At 33.8% G+C, this 23,085-nt stretch overlaps 2 protein-coding genes across 4 annotated transcripts in view; one reads left to right on the forward strand and one right to left on the reverse strand.

Moving 5' to 3' along the window:
* Positions 1-6,775, forward strand: part of LOC148615191 (cilia- and flagella-associated protein 47-like) — a 44,151-nt gene extending 37,376 nt beyond the window's left edge. For 2 of the 3 annotated variants that reach the window (XM_088589839.1, XM_088589840.1), the window contains 9 exons: positions 891-1,101; positions 1,360-1,516; positions 2,277-2,505; positions 2,873-3,141; positions 3,408-3,446; positions 4,134-4,305; positions 4,895-5,056; positions 5,264-5,432; positions 5,777-6,775. In XM_088589839.1, coding sequence (XP_088445965.1) covers positions 891-1,101; positions 1,360-1,516; positions 2,277-2,505; positions 2,873-3,141; positions 3,408-3,446; positions 4,134-4,305; positions 4,895-5,056; positions 5,264-5,432; positions 5,777-5,995 — 1,627 coding nt within the window. In that variant the 3' untranslated portion in view covers positions 5,996-6,775. The remainder of the gene's footprint in view (positions 1-890; positions 1,102-1,359; positions 1,517-2,276; positions 2,506-2,872; positions 3,142-3,407; positions 3,447-4,133; positions 4,306-4,894; positions 5,057-5,263; positions 5,433-5,776) is intronic. The other variant, XM_088589841.1, reaches the window with a different exon arrangement.
* A 3,496-nt stretch (positions 6,776-10,271) lies between these two features.
* LOC148615192 (uncharacterized) lies at positions 10,272-22,294 on the reverse strand. Its single transcript, XM_088589850.1, has 7 exons — positions 22,144-22,294; positions 18,844-18,899; positions 17,147-17,233; positions 13,729-16,093; positions 12,941-12,988; positions 12,420-12,506; positions 10,272-10,642 (listed from the first exon to the last, which is right to left on the reverse strand). Exons 1-7 carry the CDS (start codon positions 22,249-22,251, stop codon positions 10,487-10,489), a joined length of 2,907 nt encoding a protein of 968 aa, XP_088445976.1. The 5' UTR covers positions 22,252-22,294; the 3' UTR covers positions 10,272-10,486.
* Positions 22,295-23,085: the final 791 nt, after the last annotated feature.

The following is a 23,085-nucleotide window of genomic DNA, read 5'->3' on the forward strand; positions in this document are numbered from 1 at the left end:
AATGATCTTGGTGAGTACTAAGTGGACATCAGTCCACACTTACACTCATGGAATATGATCTTGGAAGGTATGTAGTTGGGGGGGGCATCAGTCCACACTTACACACATGGAATGTGATCTTGGTGAGTACTAAGTGGACATCAGTCCACACTTACATACATAGAATGTGATCTTGGTGAGTACTAGGGGGACATTCATCCACACTTACACACATGGAATGTGATCTTGGTAAGTACTAGGATAACCATCCACCCCTACACTCATGCAATGTGACCTTGGTGAGTACTAGGGGGACATCAGTCCACACTTACACATGGAATGTGATCTTGGTGAGAACTAGGGGGACATCTGTCCACACTTACACTCATGAAATATGATCTTGGTAAGTACTAGGAGGACATCAGTCCACACTTACACTCATGGAATGGGATCTTGGTGAGTACTAGGAGGACATCAGTCCACACTTACACTCATGGAGTTTGATCTTGGTGAGTACAAGGGGGACATCCATCCACACTTAAACTCATGGAATGAGATCATGGATGGTGAGTTTAAGGGGGACATCAGTCCACTCTTACACACATTGAATGTGATATTTAAATTTTTGGGTTTCATATTAAAAACAAAGGAATCATTATTATTTTATTGACATTAACTTTTTACTTTGTCATTGTTGCTAGATTCAGATACCAAATTTTTTTCCAATTATATTAGATAATTTTAAAGTTTAAGAAATATTGTCTTGAGTACTATACAGTAGTTTGTTGCTGTGGGTTAAATAGCATTTAAATCATAGAAAAGAAATATCAGTACAAATGTTAAGATATCTAATGTTATTAACTTTTTTCCTAAAATATGAAATATTGATGTATTAAATGTGTACAATTCAGGTGGACACAACAAGTAATCCAGTTGGACAATCCTACCGATGAATTGTTAGAATTGATTCCCACTGTATCTAACACTAACAACTTCTCACTGGACAATGAGAGACCATTAGTCCTCAGACCACATTGTCACATAGAAGTCCCTATACACTTCATGCCATCAACCTTAGGACAAGGTGACCACATCGCAAGGATAATATTCAACTGCCAACAGGTATTTATACAGTTACAACCTTACTCCATGACTAGAAAACCAGACATTTTTTGCTCCAACTTAAATTGATACAGCAATATCATAAAATACTCAAAGAAATAATTATTCTAGAATTATCATCATAGGAACTAGTCAGACATTATGAAGACCCATGCATTTGTAATTACTTGCTAAGAATGGAAGAAATTGTAATCTGTTGCAGTATTGTGGAGTATTGTATACTTTATAAAATTTGTAAGCTTTATTTTTTTTTTCTAGCTGGGAGAATGGATATTTGTGGCTACTGGTACCGGATTGTTACCCCAGCCTCAGGATCCAGTCAGTGTGTACACAGAGGCTGGCTCCAATACAACACTAATTATACCATTCCGTAATCCTATGGACCATCCAGTATTAGTAGATGTACACCTTAAAGGTAATGTTAACAGGCTTAGGAATTTAGGGAGACAAGCTTTGAAATGCATTGTAGAAAATATTATAATCATGTTAAGGCCATAGATAGAATAACTTTCCAAATTTTGGGAAGTTGTTTTACACAATGATACATAGTCACATCTACTTAAAAGTGCATTTTGTTGGAATGACTTATTTTTCACATTTAATAGAAACAAATATGTTTATTTGGCCTTAATGTGATGATTTATGTGTGTTATTCCCGCAAGAGTCCAACATACTAAATTCCAGAGCTTTAAGTAGCTGTCTTCGTAAGAATCATGCAAAATCTGAAAAATGGGATACACCCCCAAAAAGGCTACATATTTTTATTTTTGTAATGAAGTTGTTTTATGGGTCTATACTATGAAATGTGTAATTATTCATTCCAATCTGCCTGCTCTTAGGAGATAATCAGCATTGAAATTCCAATAGATTCTTTTGTATTTGAGTGTCATTTACAGAATTATCTCCATTAATTTTGAAATCTACTGTGTATTCTATATAATTTTTATCTCTTAAGAGCATGGGTTATATGAAAAATCGAATGTTAATTTCTGTTTACTATGGCATTTCAAACAAAATATAAAAAATAAAAATATGTAGGCTTTTCACCCATGAATCACATTTTGCATGATTCTTAGCTGGAGTGCTACTTAAATTGTGTATTCCTCCTTTGTCACTTAACAAGCTTGGAATCTTTAAATACAATTCAATAATTATTTTTGTATTTTGTTTTGCAGATAACAATGCCCAACTTGAGAAGATAGTCAATGGATACACAACAACAGAAACTGCCTTCTGTCTCTTGTTGAAGCACATGAACAATATCAGAGTGGCTCCAAAGTCCACACTGGATATCCCAGTATGCTTTGCACCAACAGAGATGACACAGTATGAAGCTCTGTGTACAGTTATTGTTAGGAAGGAAGATGAAGGGAAATGGATGTATTGCCCTAAAGACAGCAGAGGGTAGGTTTGTCTGGGGGTTATACATTAGATGAGAGAATTAGACAAGATGATACAAATTATTGTTGGTTATGTGATTTATATTTTGAAAACAATCCTTTTTTCTAAAAAAAAAATGTTGTTGGGTTAAAATGAATTATAGTAAGGCATTTCTTAGATGAAGTTGATTTATTTTCTACTTTTATTTTTAATGTTGTGGTTGGGTTAACAATGTTTTAAAATTTGAATAAATGATTTCAGTTTTTTATTCAGATAATTACACTAACATAACAAGTTTCTGTATACTGATAATTGACTACCAGATTAAGTTCTGTTTTATACATTTTTCAATTTTAAAATGAGCATAAAAGTATCTTATTTGTATTAACAGGCACCCAGTATCTAAGACAGGATATGATGGTTTGACAGAAATAAGATGGCTCTACCCAATACAAGGGGTACCAGAATCTAAACCTGTCAAAGACACAACAGGGGCTGTCATAGAGTGTAAAGCTCGGGATCGTGTGGAGGAGAGACTAGAGGTCACTCTTGCTGGAGTGGCTCCTGCTGCTTCTGGTCCTCAAAAAAGCATAAAGACAAGAGCCATAACTCCAAAAGGTCAAAGTCCAAATGTTCCTGATGGAATTGTTGTTGGAGAAAGTAAGTATTATCAGCCAAAACTACAACAGTACTAAAGTATAGAAAAGAAAATTTATTGCTTTCAAAGGTATTTGTTCTTTCATTTGTTCAAGATATTTTATTGTTTAGGTTGGTGTAGGTCCTTCAAAGGTATGCTTTCATCAGAATAAAGGAAAAAAATGATAGGGGTCTAATTAAAAAACAACTAAGCTGCTGAATAGTATATATCATTGTGTATGACTTAGTTAGATTAGTATGTGGCATAAAATAGATGTACTTTTTGTTAGAAGAAATTGACACTTCTGGAAGATATGCTCCTCCTGACAGTAAGCTTTACACACAGACAATGCATGATAAAACTTATTGCATGCTTTTATTAATAAGATTATTACTGCATGGAACTATGCCAGAATTTTGTATTAAACTGAAAATCGAAGTTAATTCTTTAGCATAATAAAGTTTTCTTTGTAATTTCTCTTTTTTTCTTTGTGAAAAATCATTGAAGTCTACCAGTACTGGTAGTCAAAACTTTTTAAGCTTCATTATTGAACTACTTTAGGAGGCTAACTAACTAAATAATGCATGATTCTATACAATTTGAAATATGATGTCATAAAAATGCATGAATGTATACTTAACACTGCATAACCAGGAAAGCAAGTTATAAAGTATATATCGCAATTTTTTCGCAGTCGAGAAAGGATGGTGTCTCTGACACATTTCCTATTGTTGTTTGATGTTATTTTTCCATTGAACAAAAATCATCAAAAGTTAATACTGGTATATTATATATATTTTTTTTCCATTAAGGAAATATATGTATTATAGTCATTGTGGCTTAAAATTGCATTGTAAAAATATAAGGATGGATATTAAATGATTTTTTTTAACCAGTCATTTGGTTTTTTTTAGATCTTTTGAATGAAGAAATGTACAATTGTTAACTGGTGATGTTTACTTGTGTGGTATTTAATATTTCGATGGTAGCCATATTGATTTATTTAATTTTCCAGCCCTAGCCACAGCAGAAGAGTTTACATATGATATTAAATATTTGGATGGTGATGCTGTGAGTAATCTACAGAACTCTGTTGCTCTTTCACTGGTTAGGATACAGAGAGAAACCTCCTCAGGACTTGTTATACTGGTGTTTAATACTGTCTTTGCTCCTTTCAAACCTATGAGGTAAATTTGTTATGGTCTGATAAATCATTTTCATTCAAGAATTGGTGAATGGTCATTTTTTATAACGGATTTAATCTTGGTAAAGTAAAGACATCTGTGATCCACATAGAAAATTACCATACTGGGAAAAAATCAGGGAGAAGAAAGCACTTTTTTGTAAGCAGGCTAACTCTGAATTTTAAGAGCTCACTTAATACAAGTTATGTAAATATTTAATTCATGTAATTGAAATGAGCCTGTTCTGTGGTTTATATAAAAATTTTAATGTAGCTGATGTTTTTAGAGAAAAAAGACAGTCAGGGCTAATATTAATACATTGTACATGTATAATATTTCTTCATGTTCATCTGAAGGGCAGAGAGCAGTCAAAAGGGAAAAGGGGTATGATTGAAGTAAACAATTGTTCTAGAGCGCATTATTTGGTCACCATCCTCCATTTTCAAATATTCAAAGGCCCATAACTCTGAAACAAAATATTTAAAAAAAAAATGAATAGGGTATCATTTAATGTAGATAATTATAATACATGTACCAAAAATACATGTTGATCCTATGTAAAATAATCAACCAAATTTACTCCATTATACAGCCACAGTGTAGAGTTACAAGTGAGAGCTGCCACAGGAGGACTTTGGAAGTTCCCTCTGAAGTTTGTTGCCACAGAGCCACAAGTAGATGACACTATCATAATAGAGGCTACAGGACTTGGTAAAGAATCCAGTGTAGGCTTTAGACTGACTAGTCAGGTCAAGTAAGTACTGTACACAACATAAGGACGAGACAACAGTGTTTATTCAATTTTGTAACTTTGTTTGCCCGTCTTGGATACAACTCTTACAAGTGACTGACATTCATTTCTACATACTCCAAGTGAGTGTTACCAGTAATAAAACATGAGTTTTTTAATACCTGGTTATTATGGCATTACTATTGGTTTATTCTTTTTTTTGCATTTCAGATATCCAGTATGTTACAATGCATACTTTGCTGCAGGTAGTGATCCTGAGTTTGGTGTTTCCCCACAGACTGGAGAATTGTTACCACAAGGATCTAATGGTACTCTCCTCAAGATTAACTTCTTACCTAATGTATATGGTAAACTCTACCAAGCCAAACTAATTGTACAGGTATATAATTTTATATTTAAGTATGGTATTTGTCAGAAACTTTTGAGCTTTATTTTTTTTTTCAAGAACTTAGTCAAGCTTTCTGAGTTTGATTAGATCTTTGTTTTTGTTTTTTTCTCACATTGCAAAATAATTGCAAGAGGAGGTGGATAAAAGTAGATAGTCCATAAGGCATTCGATTATGTTGAGAAAAGTAGATAGTCCATAAGGCATTTGAATATGTTGAAAACTAGATGCTTCCTTAATATGTTCATTTTTACTTAGTTTACATCTTGAAATGGTTAGAAAAAAATTGAATTGTTTTTTTTTTTGTTTATATTTGATTCCTATGTTTTTTTTCTCAGACAAATGATATGCAATGGAGTTACAATGTGAAGGGAACAATCCCTGATTATATACCTCCTAGAGGCAGGTCATCCCAACCCATCGCAGGACCACACCCTGACCCTAGGATACGAGGGGAGAGAATCAGTTATGTCCGACAGAACCTTAAACTTTCAACTACAGCCGCCTCTTCTCCTATTAAAGGAGCACCACTTATTCAGAGGTTAAAATACCCCTAGGATTCTATTAATAAACATGATGTTATTGTAATGGATGTGTATAAACAGAACTACATTGTAACATGACAAGTCAGATATTGTTGTGAAAATGCAAGTGTATTTTAATGTCTTTGATGACAGTCTTCAGTTCAAGTGAGAAAACTGAAAGATTTTCTACATATTTATAAAATGAAAACCTAAGTTTTCATTTTAAACATCATATTCTGTCCAAATTGATTTTTATCCTGATGATACCTATCATTCCAGCATTTTAGAAATATGATACTGCTGTTACATATAGCATTAGTGTTTGCTTGTGATAAAATTGTTGATTCAGCACATTTTGATGTTGTCACTATTTGGAAGAAGTTTTAATTTTTATATAGCACTTATTAAAGTTGGTTTCTTATTTAAAATATAGCAAGAATACAATTATAAGAAAATGCCAAAAGTTTCCAGCATTTACATCAGTTCTGTAATCATAATACTAAATACCAGTATATTTAAGAAAAACCGTCAAGCTACTTTGTTGCACATAGAAATATTTGTATTTTAAAGGTACAATAGACATGTTTCTACAAAAATAGATGTTAGGCACCAATGAATGATAGAAATATTCGTGTACTTCTTGTATGAATTATTAGGTTTTGTTTTATACTTCTTCCTTTCTTTCAATTATTTTCAAATATATGTATATGTGCTTATAATAACTGAAAATCTGTGATATAATATTCTATTTTTTATGTTTTATTTATTGAGAAGTTTATTTATGATGTGAACATTAAATACTTTTTCATCTGATCATTGTTGTGTATGAATGAGTCTTTCACATGTAAAGATTGTAACAGATAGTGCAGCATTTCAATTTCCCATGGAATGAATACAAATGGGAGAACACAAATTTTGTGACTGACAGACAATGACAATAGGAGTGACTTAACTTTTAGGCTGACCGGAAATGGCAATAGGAGAGACCAAACTGTGACTGGCAGGAGACCCAACTTTGCGACTGACAAGCCCCGACAATAGAGAACAAAATTTATGACTTTCAGGAAATGACAATAGGAGATACCAAACTTTGTGACCGACAGGTATAGCAAAGGAAAAACTTAAAATAAGTGACTGACATGCCCTGACAATAAGAGACCAAAATTTATGACTTGCAGGAAATGACAATAGGAGATTTTGTCCTATTGACATTAGGAGAGACCAAACTCGGTGATAACAGGCAATGACAATAAGACTTTTTTGACTTACTGGTCAATGGCAGTAGTGACCTTTTAATGCCAATCCTTAATTACTTAGCACTCCTCAGGAATTCATTTAATTATAGTGTTGTAAAGATCACATGTATTCATATCAACATAAGATTCCATTTAGGACTTTTTAGTAATTAATTTTTGTCATACTGCAGCAACAGATGACATTTCACCGTACAAACCTTTTTTTGGTTAATCTAAGATGTAACCCTTCCTTGCTCTATTTTCTATTATGCCAGAAAGAACTAGATGTTGCCTCTAAGGGGACTAATACCCTCTGCAGCCTGTTAAACCCTGTACATTTGGGGGCCAATTTGGACAAAGGATCAATATTGGACACAATTTTTATGGGGATAGACTAACACTTCTGAGTCACAAATTGCTACTTCTAAAACATCTAACTCAAAACTGCAATCAGTACTATTGTTTTTTTGTTGACAACACAATAGCAGAATATGACTGCAAATTTACTGTAAACATAACAATATTCACATTTACATGTGGTTACATTACATCCCACAAAGTTTCCAAACCATGCTGCCAGCTGCTTAGAAAACAGTTCTGACAGACAAACAAGGTGAAACCATTATACCCCCCTTTCAAACTTCGTTTGTTGGGAGTATAAATATGACATAGATGTAAGACTACCATAAATGGTTTCCAAACTGGAAAAAATGTGTCAATAGGACATAGATTTTCCCAAATGAAGGACAAATCAACATCTCAAACATAATGAACTCAAATTGAAGCTCACACATGGTACATCCAACACTGGTAATGCTTCACCCAAAATTTCATATCATTCTTGTGATACTTTCGTGACAAAAATTTTAAAACCCTAAAAAAGATTATATGTGTCAACACAACACAAATGCCTCTGTCTGCAGTACAGTACTCCATCAAAAATCAACAAAGCAGAACAGAATTCAACCTCTGTGCATAACTCATGAATATAATCCTGCACACCGAACAGATCAATATTTCAAGGTTTAGAAAAAAAAGTCAGGAAAAGAAAGATGCACAGGAATTTTTCATGGGACAAAACTCCATAAAAAGTAATTGAACCAGAACAATACTTTAACTCATACTGTAACTTATCAATATATACCTACATACACTTTGAGGTGGGGCGTAAAAAAACAACAAAATTGTCTAGTAAACTGGAAACTGATGTGCCACAATGCTGAAAGCTTATAAAAAAAATGCTGTATATTGAATTTTAAATAATTCTAAATAAAATGCTACACAGGGCCTGTCTTAATACAACAGAGGTTGAATCCTAATAAGTGGGGGCAAGTATGAACATACCATTCCAGCTTGATACAGCTTAGGTTTTTAATTGTGAGTAGATCTAGGAAAATTTGATCAGAATAAAAATGGCCCCTTTTTGGTCCTTAAGTATTGAATGGTTTCATTCTCAACCTCCAAAATCAATCCCATCGTTCCTTTGTGTGTATGGCACCTTGTGGTACAATATAAAAAGGGATCCATATACTAACAGTCAAGTTATGGTCTGGACATCAAGAAAATTATTGTTTGTCACCTAATTCTAATTCATCTCAAGTAACAGCACCCAAAATAACTCTTCTAGACTTCCTTTTGTGGTGGGACATTTTGTAATACAATTTAAGAGAGATACATTCATATCTCCTCAAGTTATTGTTTCAGGCATCATGAAAATGCTTGTATCTGGCCTGTCATTGTCTCCATTGGGTGGTATGGCACCTTGTGGTACAATTTTAAAGAGATCCATTTAATAATAGTAAAGTTATTGTCCCACCATCAAGAAAATGATTGTTTCTAACCCATTTTTGGCCACTCACTCCAAACGGGTTCAAGTTTCAACCCGAAGATGAGCTTTGTAGTCTAGAATTTTGTGGATTTATAACATACACACTGATATGCTTTTACTCGAGTTTTAAAGTTAATTTCTATGATTTGATAGTTGGGGCCCATACTTCCAAACCTGTTGGGCCAAAACCCCTAAAATCGATATCAACATTCCCTTTGTGGTTTTGAGCCATGTGATAAATCTGTATTAAGATCAACCACCTAACATTCAAGTTAACACACAATAATTTTATAAGAAGAGGATAAAAAGGATTGCTGGTGCATATGTGATAGAAAATTATGAAACAATAAGAAATATTAACAAAATCATTCTAGCAAACAGGAAAAACTCAAAACACTTACACATCTCTCTAGCTAAAGCTCCATACCAAGTTAAAATCATTCCCACAATGAACTTGAAGGGAAAGACAGCCTAGAAATATGAAGCTGCATACCAAAGTTTTAATCATTTCCATAAGGAGATACATGTACTGAGATTTTCGTGACAAATCAAAATTCATTGGACAGGCATACACTAGGTTCAGACAACAGCAATACTTAATGCCCAAGAGGCCTATGGGTAGTCGCACAAAAACTCCCTGACAGCAATGATCTAATACATGTAATTAATACATCTACATACCAACCCTTACAAACACATTTTTGTACATGACAGCCTCCTTTAAGAAGGGTCATTAAAAGACTACTGCATCAAAGGCATATTTAACTGGGTACACAGTTTATTTCAAGCAAGATCAACATGATCATTTTAACAATTTACATTACTTTCATAATCAGTGAAGATGTTTCTACATATAACAAGAGCGATTAAACAATATACAATGGAACACTCTGAGACAAAAAATTGATATGATGCTTTATAGTGAACTTAAATAGTTATTTGGAATACTATCGTGATAATGATTTCCTAATAATGTATGGGTTCTAAAGGAATGATTATAAATTATTTTCATAAAGCCCACTGCAAGACAGACTAGTACATTCATCACATAAAATCTGGGGCATCCTAAAACTCAAAATTAAAAGTTTTTTTTTTCAAGTCACTAAAATATTTAGTAGATATCATACAAATATTATATACATTGCTATATCCATGTATTGAATTAATTTAGTACTGTTGAAGATGTATAAGAACTTAAATGTTTCATCTGATAGAGTTTGCAAAGATAAAATAAATACAAATGTAATAATGATGAAGAAAATCCTTTTAATCACATCACAAAATAATTAATTTACAGTTGTCATCCATATCAAATGCAGTACTTTATGAAAACCAATGGCCAAATAGTACTTAATCAATCCTTCTTTCATTCTTTAAGTTTATCAACCTTCTAAAAAAAAACATAAAACTTAACAGAATGAACACTGTCCGGTACCAACAACAATGTTATCCTATAATGAACTAGTCATCAAATTTTATAGAATGTACACTTGTGTCAATAGCACCTCCCCTGTAACTTCCTCTTTTCTTTTTTGTTTTCTCATGTCTGAATGATTTTCCTTTTGTGAATTTGAGATCATAGTTGGCTTTCTCTCCCCATGATCCTTTAGCACCAGCCTGGAAAGGATAAGAAATTTCATCAATGTCTAACAACATTTCATAACTTGAAAGAAGATTCTACTCCAGATCAAAGCCAGAGAGTTCTTAAATATCATCTTACTAGTATATGAAATGGTGAGTAACCATTCAACTTAAAAATAAATTCCTAGGTTATGAAGAAAAGAGGGGAAAAATATTGTAACGACCCTGACTGTTATGGTAGAAGTGACTGATAGACTCCACCCAATGTGTAACAACCTTGAACGCTACAGCTGAAGTGACTGACTACTGACCGGCAGACAAGTACCTCTGGAACAATAGACGCAAGTAATGGCCCAGTAATGCAGCTGGTTTAATACACTGGCATAAGTGATGCGAACGTGTTAAATTAGATTACTATTTTAATTGTATTCATTTGAATAGTTTAACAAAAAACATCATAACATTAGAAAGCAGTATACATGTGGGAATAGCTCTGGTCAAGCGCTTTGTGTCGACGAAGAATAATATATATTTAGCAAAAATAAAATTAGTTAATGCATTTGATATATGAAACCCGGTTCTTATCATTAGTTAGTTGGTGTTCGGAATGGTTATATTTTATTCAGGTGACATCATAGTTATTTCGTGGTTATTCAATCCGGTATGGTTTATTTATGTGATCATTGGATTATTTAATACATCGAAAATATCCTTACTACGAATGTATTGTTATACAGTATGTGACTTCTTGGTTATTTAACCTGACGGAAGTATACATGCTTTTAATTTGAAACTTTCTCTATGTGAGCATGAAATTCAACAAAGTTATGAACATTTGTAGACTCTTATATTTATAAGAACTTTGGTAAAGCGTCTCTTATACTGGAAAAGACTACAATTCTTTATTGATAATGACCTTTTTGAAATATGACTTCTAGTTGTTTGGAAGCACCGCCATAAAGACAATATGTTTGTCGTTATAATAAACATCGGCTGGTATGCGAACTTCAACTAGGCAGTCTCACGTGTAATGTGTATTAATAGGCAGCAGTGATACACTTCGGAGGTCGTACAACGACTGATCAGTTCTATCGATTTTTCTCCTTTTATACCACTTGACAGCTTGTGCAACATTATGACGTCATGACGTAAAGACTTATTTACGGTAATGTCAAAAAAAAAAAAAACATGGCCAACGTCAAAAATTTGTGTTTCTGACTAAGGAGTTATTTCGCTATTTCTGACATATAAATAGATATTTGTCTTGAAACAAGTGATGCTAGCATTCTTCTCATTGAGATACACGGTTTAATACAGTTTTCCAATTGCCGGATCAGTTAAACAATTCAAAACGGTAAGAAATGTGGTGACTATCCATATTTTGTTTGTATGAAAAACAAGATTTCTGTAAAACAAGTTTTCCTTAATAATGAATTACATAATTAACAATTCAATATTGAAGATACGTGCTAACTACCATCATACAGAGTAAACAGAATCAGATTTTATCCTATAATGTAAAAGTTAGACCATTTTGACTTTTCATGAAAAACACATCTCAATGGATCACCACAATTTCTGTATACACAATATAAACTTGACCAAGCTATCCAAGTATGCATGTACATACTTGTACTTTTTTTCTTAATGTAAGTATCCATTTTTTCCTTTTTAAGTTAATCACTGAAATATACTAGCACATTTTTAACACTGGCTTTCAGTTAAGTATTTAATGAAATAATAAACTGCCATGATAAAGTTAAATATCAACTTGCCTTTCCAGGAGAATCTATACACCTGTATAAAAAATTACCTTTGCTTCAAATGAATTATCCTTTAATCTATCATCTACAACTATCTCTTCAGCCTTCACTCTTCTGAATGGTGTCTTTGTTTTCTTCTGAAATTGTAATAATTTATCAATTTAAAGTAAACCTCATTATTGAAGTTATTCCTCTTTTATTTAAACCTGATATTAAATGGCACTATGTATCTTTTAATCTAAATATGCATTTTTATATAGGCTACTATAGTATAGAAGTCACTTTTGGCTTGCAACAATAATAAACCCTCTAGTCTGTAGACACTTTAGCATTGGAAGATTATGATGCTGCATGAAATATTTCAGAATGTTAAAGTGTATTAATCATTAAGTTTTTCAATGACTTTTTTGGGACCCCCAAGTATGCTGTTTCCTATTATAGACTTGTGAAATAGTTTTGTACATTCCAGTTTTGTTTTCTTGGATTTTATGTCATCATTTCTTATCCTGCAGTTTAATTTCAAATACAATTAAAGTTTCACATTCAAAAATAAATAAAAATGGTTATTCACCTCATTTTTATTTCCCTTCTTTGAATTTTTAGGCGTTGAGTTTTCATCCTGAAATACAATGAAATAGGACTTACTCTTACAAAATAAAATGTTTGGCAGTGTACAGCATGACACAACAATAAAGATTAAACCTTTTACAATTGCTGAGACAAGTATGTATAAGCTTAATATGTCTCAGAATTTTATTTGAACAAACATTAGTTTCTGAGACATAATAAATATGGAAAAAAAGCCTAAGTTTGAAATTGGACTTTAACCTATTATGGTTGAAAGCTGATAATTTAAATAGTATTTATTTTTAGTATTAGCATAGTGAAGAACACTTAGAATTGAATTTCTGATTTAAAATTCTTAAATTTTTATATAACTGAAATGAGACAATTTTGGACCTTTACTATGGCTGCTGGTTTTAGCCTGAAATTCTTAAAACCAGTGAGGTAATTACTCCCAAAATCAGCCCAAAACTTCCTTTGGTGGTTTATAGAAATGTGTTGTACAATTTCATGTGAAGAGATTCATTCACTTTAACCTGTTATGGCATAGAAACTATATGTTTATGGACAATGATGAAGACATCGCCATAACATTATATGGTTGCAAATTTCAGGTTTGTTTTCACAAATTTATTCAAATACCCTTATCAATTCAAACTAGTTCCATTAAAACTCTTAGTGACTTACAGTGCAAACCATCATCATTGGGACTCAATTTTATGAAAATGAACTAGACTGAAAGTATATCTTACGGAAATCAACATAAACTTCACAATAGTTGTAGTATAAAATTACCTCTCCATTCATGTTGCCAACCCCAGAATCTTCCTCTGAACTATTACCTGCTTTACCATTAACCATGCCATTTACAGCTGGTGTAGAGGTCAAAGGTTTCTTACTCCCTGAATCAGAGTCTGAACTGTCTGAAGAACTGTCAGAAATATCTTTTTTAATTGGTGTTTGTTTCGGGGTTTTCACTAAAGAATTATTTTGTGTCTTTAAACCAGATTTATCATCAGGTTTTTCATCCTCTGAATCTGAGCTTGAAGAGTCTGAACTACTATCACTTTCTTTCTTAGATTGTTTTGTTTCACTTGATTCACTAGGTTTGTTCACTGATCTAGATTTACTTTTCTGTTCTGATTGACTAGAACTGTCCGAGTCACTAGAACTGTCTGAGTCACTTGAACTGTCCTTAGTTTGTTTTGAACCATTCAATTTTTTCGTTTGACTTGGTGTTGTTTTAGTTTGTTTTTTACTTTTTCCCTCATCCAAACTGTCAGAGTCACTTTCAGAACTGCTGCTTTGTTGTTTCTTTTTATGCATTAGAGACTTTGTTCTTTTGGCATCAGTTTTTTTAACTGATTTCTTTTCATCTTCAGAACTATCAGAATCTGAATCACTACTGCTTGAATCAGCCTTTTTTTTACAAGGTACAGGAGACTTGGAAACAGATTTTGCTGAAGTCACTTTCTTAACAGGTGATTTTTTATTCTGGACTTCTTCATCTGAACTGTCTGATGAACTACTCGAGTCAGATTTCTTTCTGGCTTGTGGAGTACCTTTTGCTGCAGTTGCAGCTTTAGAGGTTGGTTTCTTCTTTTCATCCTCAGATGAACTACCTGATGACTCACTACTGCTAGAGTCTGCCTTCTCTTTAGAGGGAGTGGCCTTGGCAGGAGTTGTCTTTTTCACAGGAGCTTTTGCCTTTTCATCCTCAGATGAACTATCTGATGAGTCACTACTGCTAGAGTCTGCCTTCTTTTTAGAGGGAGTGGCCTTGGCTGGGGTTGCCTTTTTCACAGCTTTTGCCTTTTCATCCTCAGATGAACTATCCGATGAGTCACTACTGCTAGAGTCTGCCTTCTTTTTAGAGGGAGTGACCTTGGCTGGGGTTGCCTTTTTCACAGCTTTTGCCTTTTCATCCTCAGATGAACTATCTGATGAGTCACTACTGCTAGAGTCTGCCTTCTTTTTAGATGGAGTGGCCTTGGCTGGGATTGCCTTTTTCACAGGAGCTTTTGCCTTTTTGTCATCAGATGAACTATCGGATGAGTCACTACTGCTTGAGTCTGCCTTCTTTTTAGAGGGAGTGGCCTTGGCTGGGGTTCCCTTTTTCACAGGAGCTTTTGCCTTTTCATCCTCAGATGAACTATCTGATGAGTCACTACTGCTAGAGTCTGCCTTCTTTTTAGAGGGAGTGACCTTGGCTGGGGTTGCCTTTTTCACAGCTTTTGCCTTTTCATCCTCAGATGAACTATCTGATGAGTCACTACTGCTAGAGTCTGCCGTCTTTTTAGAGGGAGTGACCTTGGCTGGGGTTGCCTTTTTCACAGCTTTTGCCTTTTCATCCTCAGATGAACTATCTGATGAGTCACTACTGCTAGAGTCTGCCTTCTTTTTAGAGGGAGTGGCCTTGACTGGGATTGCCTTTTTCACAGGAGCTTTTGCCTTTTCATCATCAGATGAACTATCAGATGAGTCACTACTGCTAGAGTCTGCCTTCTTTTTAGATGGAGTGGCTTTGGCAGGAGTTGCCTTTTTCACAGGAGCTTTTGCCTTTTTGTCATCAGATGAACTATCGGATGAGTCACTACTGCTGGAGTCTGCCTTCTTTTTAGAGGGAGTGGCCTTGGCTGGGATTGCCTTTTTCACAGGAGCTTTTTCCTTTTCATCCTCAGATGAACTATCGGATGAGTCATCTTTCTTTTTTGTAGTCTTTTGTGCAGGTTTTGGTGGTGTTTTTTTGGTAGGTTTCTTGTCATCCTCATCAGATGAGCAGTCTGAGTCACTGCTGCTGCTTTCTTCTTTCTTAGCTTTACCAGTAGGTTTTTTACTGGGTGTGGTCAAGTGAGATGGAGGTGGAACACTATTGTATGAAGGCTGGCCTTTTTTGGTCTGTACTTTTCTTCTTGTATCATTATCTGAACTTTCTGAATCAGCATCAGAATCTGATGTGCCACTACTATCTGCTGGTTTCTTTGATATTACAGCAGGTTTATTTCCAGCTTTTGTGGCAACGGCTACTTTCTTTGCAGCTGGTTTTTTACTAGATTCATCTTCTGATGAATCTGAGGAACTTGAGCTTGATGATTGTCTGCCTCTTTTTTTCACTGGAGCTTTGGGCTTTTGCTTTGTTGTGTCTTCACCTTCTGAGTCACTGTAAAGAATAAACACATCAAGATTTACTTATTTTCAAGCAAAGTAAATATAAACCTACAAAAATTACACATGATAGTTAATAACAACTAAAACAGCCATAAATATAAATGAATATAATTTGCAGGGTTCTCAGGGACCATAGCTTACCGGTCCAAGACAGTCAAATTTAAAGATGTAAGACCTTTTAAAACTTAAACTATTGTTGAATTTCTTAATTCATAACATGCTAATTTCAAGCTCAAAAACAGTCTTGGAAATTGGGACTAAACTACCAGCCAATGCTGGTAAAAATAGAGGTAGGCTTTCAGAATTTTTGCTCCAAAGCGAATGTATCCTATATGAAATTCTTTTCTGATTAAGGGTGGGGACTTTGGGGGGACTCTGAAATTTAGACAGCAAAGACTGCAACTATGTATATCAGTAAGTCTATAATCCATGCCATAGGCATGGTCACATCTAAGAAGTAGATTGCAGAGTTGTGATATTGCCGTTTGTTTGACAATTACCTTGTCCCAAAAGTTCCAAAACTAGGTAAAATCTAGCAATGTGATCACTATAATCTTATCGTACCTTATGGTACTTCATGGAGTCTAAATTTTTAATGGGAGTCATTGGACTTCTGTGAAAAAATGGAAGAAAGAAAACCCTAATGTACATGTAAATAGTGCAAGGTCTTTTCTTACTATTGTAAAAATCATGTTTTTCTTTTCTGTTGATATATATAAAAAAAATGATGTATATTTAGACTTTAACTCTAATTGAGTTATTTTGATTATGGGAGCTAACTAATTTCTTGATTCTACCTGTTATTGAGTCATTTTTATTATGGGAGCTAACTAATTTCTTGATTCTACCTGTTATTGAGTCATTTTTATTATGGGAGCTAACTAATTTCTTGATTCTACCTGTTATTGAGTTATTTTGATTATGGGAGCTAACTAATTTCTTGATTCTACCTGTTATTGAGTTATTTTGATTATGGGAGCTAACTAATTTCATGATTCTACCTGCTATTGAGTCGTTTTGATTATGGGAGCTAACTAATTTCTACCTGCTATCAGAGGAATCTGATGAGTCTTTCTTGGCTCTCTTGTTTCCTGAGGTACATGTGTCTCCTAACTTCCTTTTGCTGCTTGAACTGAAACAATATAACTTAATATAGAAACTGCAAAACAAGAACAGAATGCAGAATGTAATTGTGAATGCTTTTTGTTACCCTACCATATCTGTTTCTAACCCTTCAGGTTACAATTTCTTTGTTTCACATTTAGAATATCATTGATCAGCAAAGAGTGTTTTTTTTATTATTATTATGTGGCTAATATGCTTATTTAAAAGCCTATCAAGAACTAAAATTGTAAAAAGTATGCATGGCTTTTCGGCATCCTTGCAGCATATTAGCTGTAAAATATATATATATGAAATCAGACACATGGACACAAAATATACTGTGACCTCTACTCTGGGCAATTATGAAATGATATGATACTTTCAAAGAACATCATGCTGAACTAGTAGACAGCAAAAAAACACAAAGTTGATGTACATTGCACATCATGTACTTTGTTCAACTTCTTTGGACCATACATTAGAAAAAAAAAAGTTTTTGTAAATTGAATTATTTTCCTACCCAGTCCAGATTTGTTTAGCCACCGACTTTTGGGCCTGTACTCCCTAAGCCCCAAAGTAAATTTGAGCATGGAACCTAGTGGTAAGAGATCAATTCAATTATAGACAAGTCACTGTATTGAAGATGACGGCAGTACAATTTATGGTAGCAAATATGTTGCGGTCAAATAATAGTTAAAATGAAATTAAATTTTTACTATGTTCCGGTATCTTGAAAACTCTCTCTAACTTAACAGTGTTATAGGTTTTTTTTTTCAAATTCAGGTTTTCAATGGGATAACTCCAAATGAAGATTAACTTTCCCTCAATTAAAATCTGCATTCTGAACTTAACAAATCATTTCAGAAATTAAAATGTTGAAAGGGGAAAAGGAATATAATAATCAACTTTCCCCGAACAAAATTGTACTTACTCCATGTGAGGGAAAGTGGAACACTGCAACTACTCATGCTTCATGTTATATGTAAATTTATATGTAAATTAATATGTATATGTATTAACAAAGTGTCCGAAAATACTGCAGGGCTTACACTACTGGTCAATAAGGGCAAAATAGCTTGGGATCACTCTCTTTACCCTAAGACAACACCAACAGAAATTTTTAAACATTAGCAGTATTTTAACCAGAGTTGTATTTCTTCCAATAACAATTTGAACAATATGGTGCCTGTTGGTGAAAAAAGTCAAAATCTTCAAAATCATTAAGGATACAAGCATTCCTATCAGCTTTTTGCAATAAAATTTTGAGACAGAATATGGAATGAACATTCTTGAATCCAGAATTGTTTCAGAAATTTTAAAAAATGGGGAAATTTAAAGATCCCACACCATGCTTTGCAAGAAGTTTTGCTTTCCACATTCAAATATTAATTTTGCTGTAATAGGGCATTGATGGAACATTTAGTAATACCCCCCCCCCCCACTTAAAGGTGAAAAAAGGGAAACCGAAATGGCAAAATATTCAAATTGCCCTAACTCGAAAACTGCGCTTTGGACTTGGCTGAAAATTAAACTTACATATGTAAATTGTATTTTATGGAATAAACTTCTCACTTCTCCCTAAGCCCTCCCACTTTTTCTCAAATAGCTTGAACACTGTACTGTCATCATTGAACTTACTTTTGCCACTGATTGTACACTTCTTCTAATTTTGGTGAGCCTTTAGGGGGTGGTACCTGAAAAAAAAAAAAACATACATGTAACAATCTATCCTTTCAACCTGATGATGCCATCCAAAATGCTAAAACCAAATACAAAGTCTATTTAAATTGCTTTTGCAAAGGATTTCCAGGATTGCTTGGCTTTCTTATCAGGTACAAAAAGGAGTTCATTGTGATGTCATCACTTACCTTTGATTTTGGTTTTGGTTCGCAAAAAATCCATTGAAAGGCATGGGGCATCATCTTTAACGGACATTAGCAACTATTTTTTTATTTTATATTGATAAGTGTCACAAATATGTTCGCATGTATGAATATTCATCAATAAAAGGTGTTCATATGGGCTATTCATTGTTATAATTAGAAGTCATTGAGATGGTATTCAACTTTGTGGGCCCCACCGTGGCAATTTAGTCATATATATGCATTTGATTTAGGTGATCAACCCAAATTCCAAATAACAAAAGCCCACATCAAAAAGACAAAAAAGATACAGCCTGGGCAAGACTTTGTCAGAGAAAAAACAAGAATTTTACCTTGAGATCAAAGTTCAAGGTCATCTTTAGGTGATCTACCCACATGCAAAATATCAAAAACCTACATTAAAAGACAAAGAAACGTGCAGACTGGACATGTTTTAGTCAGTAAAAACAGGAATATGACCTTAATGTCCAAGTTCAAGGTCATAGGCCCAAATCCATGGTATGCGACAAATCATCTTTACTTGATCTACCTACAGGTACATGCAAAATATCAGAAGCCCAAATTAAAGGACAAAAAACACAATTTTGTTAGTGAAAAACAGAAATTTGACCTTAGAATCATAGGCCATTAACCATGGCATGTGACACATCCTCTGTAGGTGATTTACCTACAAGCCAAATATCAAAAGCCCACATTAAATGACAAAAGTTACAGCATGTACACAATTTTGTTAGTGAAAAACAGGAATTTGACCTTGAGGTCAAAGTTCAAGGTCATAGGCCAATAACGATGGTATGTAACACATTGTCTTTAGGTGATATACCAAAACGCAAAATATCAAAAGCCTACATTGAAAGACAAAAAAGTTAGAGCCCGGACATGACTTGTAACAGATGGAGACAGTGATCACTATAGGGCAATCACCACTTTTAGCAGTGGAGCCTTAGATAAGTTTCCAACCTTTTGAAAGCCGATAACCCACACTCTGAATTATGCAAAATATTAGATGAAACAATGCTGGGCCAGCCTCTAGGTCACAAGTTCTCTTCATCAGCAGCTGTCAGCCATTTTGATAAGTGTTTGACTTTTCAAATTTAGATGATTATCGATCTACACTACACTCAGAGTGGAATGGTTCTCTAACACCTAAGTCCGACCTGAGTGAAACTCTGTGTTACACCAACATTTTGAATGTTTAACACCCAGATAGTAGTATTTATTGTAAAATTTGATTCGACTTGTAAAAACAGTCTGTTGACTCTTTTAGTTACTGATAGTTTTATCATTGAACAGCTTTCCCAGAAACAAAAAAACTAATTACAGGTCCCAAGATAATGTGTAAGTAAGAATTGTAAAGTGGAAGCCCTTAATCAGGACTGCGAACATTGTCAGAAATAATTGTTAGTTAAAAGACATGAGGACGAGGCAGTATCCTCAGTTGGTCGTTTTCATCCACCAAAAATGCTTCACATTAACTCGGAGATATTTCTTATTTCAAGTATGTTTCAAATACAATCTACATATATCTTTATTTTAATGATAAGTTTTGTTAAACGGTTTTGAACTTTCATTGATGCTGACCAATGTTTATTCCCGTATAAAAATATTCCATTGAACCTCCCACATATAGAGTTGTCTATTTTAAGAAATTTAAATGAACACATTGTTTACAATGTCACTGATGTGTGTCTCGTCATCAAATGGACTGCAATTAATTATTACTCAATCCAGGACAGTTATGAAGTATGTAACAACAATAATTGTCTCTTTTTACGATTGTCTCAACTGCTGTTTTATTGTGCCGACACCTTGGATTAATGCTGCACAAATCAACTAGTATAGATTCGACGATTGGATAAAGAATTTCCACATGCCCACCAGACTCCACTGTTGTGAATTTCAGGGATCCCAATGAATTTTGGAGGTCAGTGACGTGGAAGCTTGGGTACTAACATTAATATTGTCGGCAGAGATCAATGAGATTAACTTCACCATAATGGGTTAGGAAGATACTTTTCCCCAATTGAAATACGAAGTGATTCAGCCTAGAAGCTGACATCATTATGTTATGGTTGGTTGCATTTTCAGATTCATATGGTGGAACAAATTCTTATCAAACAAAGGTTGAAAGTTTTATTTTCATTTCAAAAGCAATGACAACCGAAAAATTATAATAACCTTCATCTTTCATTTTTTATACTACTTTCACACTCCCCACATGATTTTCAAAAATATTTTATATTTGACAAAATGATGTGTGAACAAATTTCATTGCTTCATTAAATCCTAAATATTTGCTGATCAACATTCAGAAATGTGCTTATCGGACTTATCGACTAAGGTGATAATTGTTTCTTACATTTGTTGTTTTAAAAGCAAATTTGAATGTTTTAATAGGATTTCTGCATCAGGTAAGAAATTTATTCAGCAGCCACATCTTTCAACTTTGTCCTTCAATCATTCTTATATCTTTTACTTGATACTATGTTATATCTAGACAAAACATCCTGTTCATTCCCGGAAAGATACTGCCATAAAAAAGCATCCAATGATAAAACCTCACATTTTCACTGTAAACAAAAAATGAACATAACCGATGAAAACATGAAAGATGTACATAAAATGTGTGATTTTATGTCATAGAACTAAAGAAAATTTTACCCATTATTCCTTACATATGCAGGACAATATGGCCCAAAGACATTTCAGACCATGACAAATTGAAGTGTAAAAGGAACATTCAAACCGTATATCCGGACAATTTTAACCTTATTGGAAGGAAATTCGAGTAAAATTACACTTAACAGGGCTGACAAGTGACAAAAAAATAGTGATAAGATTTTATTTCTTTGCGAGGGTTTCATGTTTCATCTATCTCACATCATAACATATTATCAATATTTTACCGCTAGAACTTTTATGTAGTAAATTTGTGTCTATGTGAACAAGTTTTCATAAAATCAACAAAACCACGTGCTCTTGTGGTAATGAGGTTCAATTTCGATAGTTTTCTTAGTTATAATTGAAAAGTGAGTCATCTTAGCGTATCACTTACAACTTTAAATTTGTCCTTTAACTGTTTTGCACCATCATAACAGAGATCTTTGAGGTATTGGTACACAAAAGGTAAAAGCTCCTTCTTATTTTCTGATCCAGTAGCCATTTTTTGAGACCACGCAAAAAAAAAGACCGGAAGTACGTTTAATAAGTTACACAATGACGGTTTACCGGAATTCAACAAAGCTTCCTCATCGTTGTATATTTTCTGTGTATGTCAGTTATGGTTATGTAGCTCACGTCTGTCTACTGGCATATTCTTTTCTGCCAGAGCTACTTACAACATGGCAACATTATTTTGGAATCATCATTTTCACTGAACATGTTTTAACGGTATCAGCAATATTTTCATTTTTTTTCAAAAAAAAAAAAAAAAAGTAAAGCAATATTTTCATTTTAAATCACTTGAACTGGAAGAGATAACTTTAGAACTTTTAAAAAATAGTTGACCTATCTATAAATATATGCACATTTGCATCGCACATCATTCAATGTGAGATAATAATTTTCAGTGTGATTATATTTTTACTTCTTTTATGTTTGTTCAATGCAAGGAGTTAAATACAGGTGTGCAATAAGTCCTTGTTCATTTCTACATTGGTAATCCGTAAAGAGCCTGTCCGACTCATCACACGAATGGTGAAAAAAAACTAGTGAACGTCATCCAAAAAGGTGCTTTACAATATTTACATGTGAAAGGTGAAGTGCAGATAAAAACATGGCTAGCTCTCTACGGATTCTGGACATAGGATATGAGGCTGGTCTTAAATGCCTCATAGTCCTCCTGGTCGATCAGTTGTGCTGGTAAGGCGTTCCAGTCTATGAGTGTTCGAACAAAGAAGTGTTTTTTTCTCTGCTCAGTAGTAGAGCCTAGTCTAATGAAACGCCTTTGGTGAAACTGTCTGGTCGTTCTAGTTGGTTGTTGATGTAATCCGGTATC

Source organism: Perna viridis, chromosome 6, assembly GCF_037379345.1.
Source record: "Perna viridis isolate PV_CMFRI_1.1 ecotype Kerala chromosome 6, ASM3737934v1, whole genome shotgun sequence".
In the NCBI taxonomy this organism is placed as follows: Eukaryota; Metazoa; Mollusca; class Bivalvia; order Mytilida; family Mytilidae; genus Perna; species Perna viridis.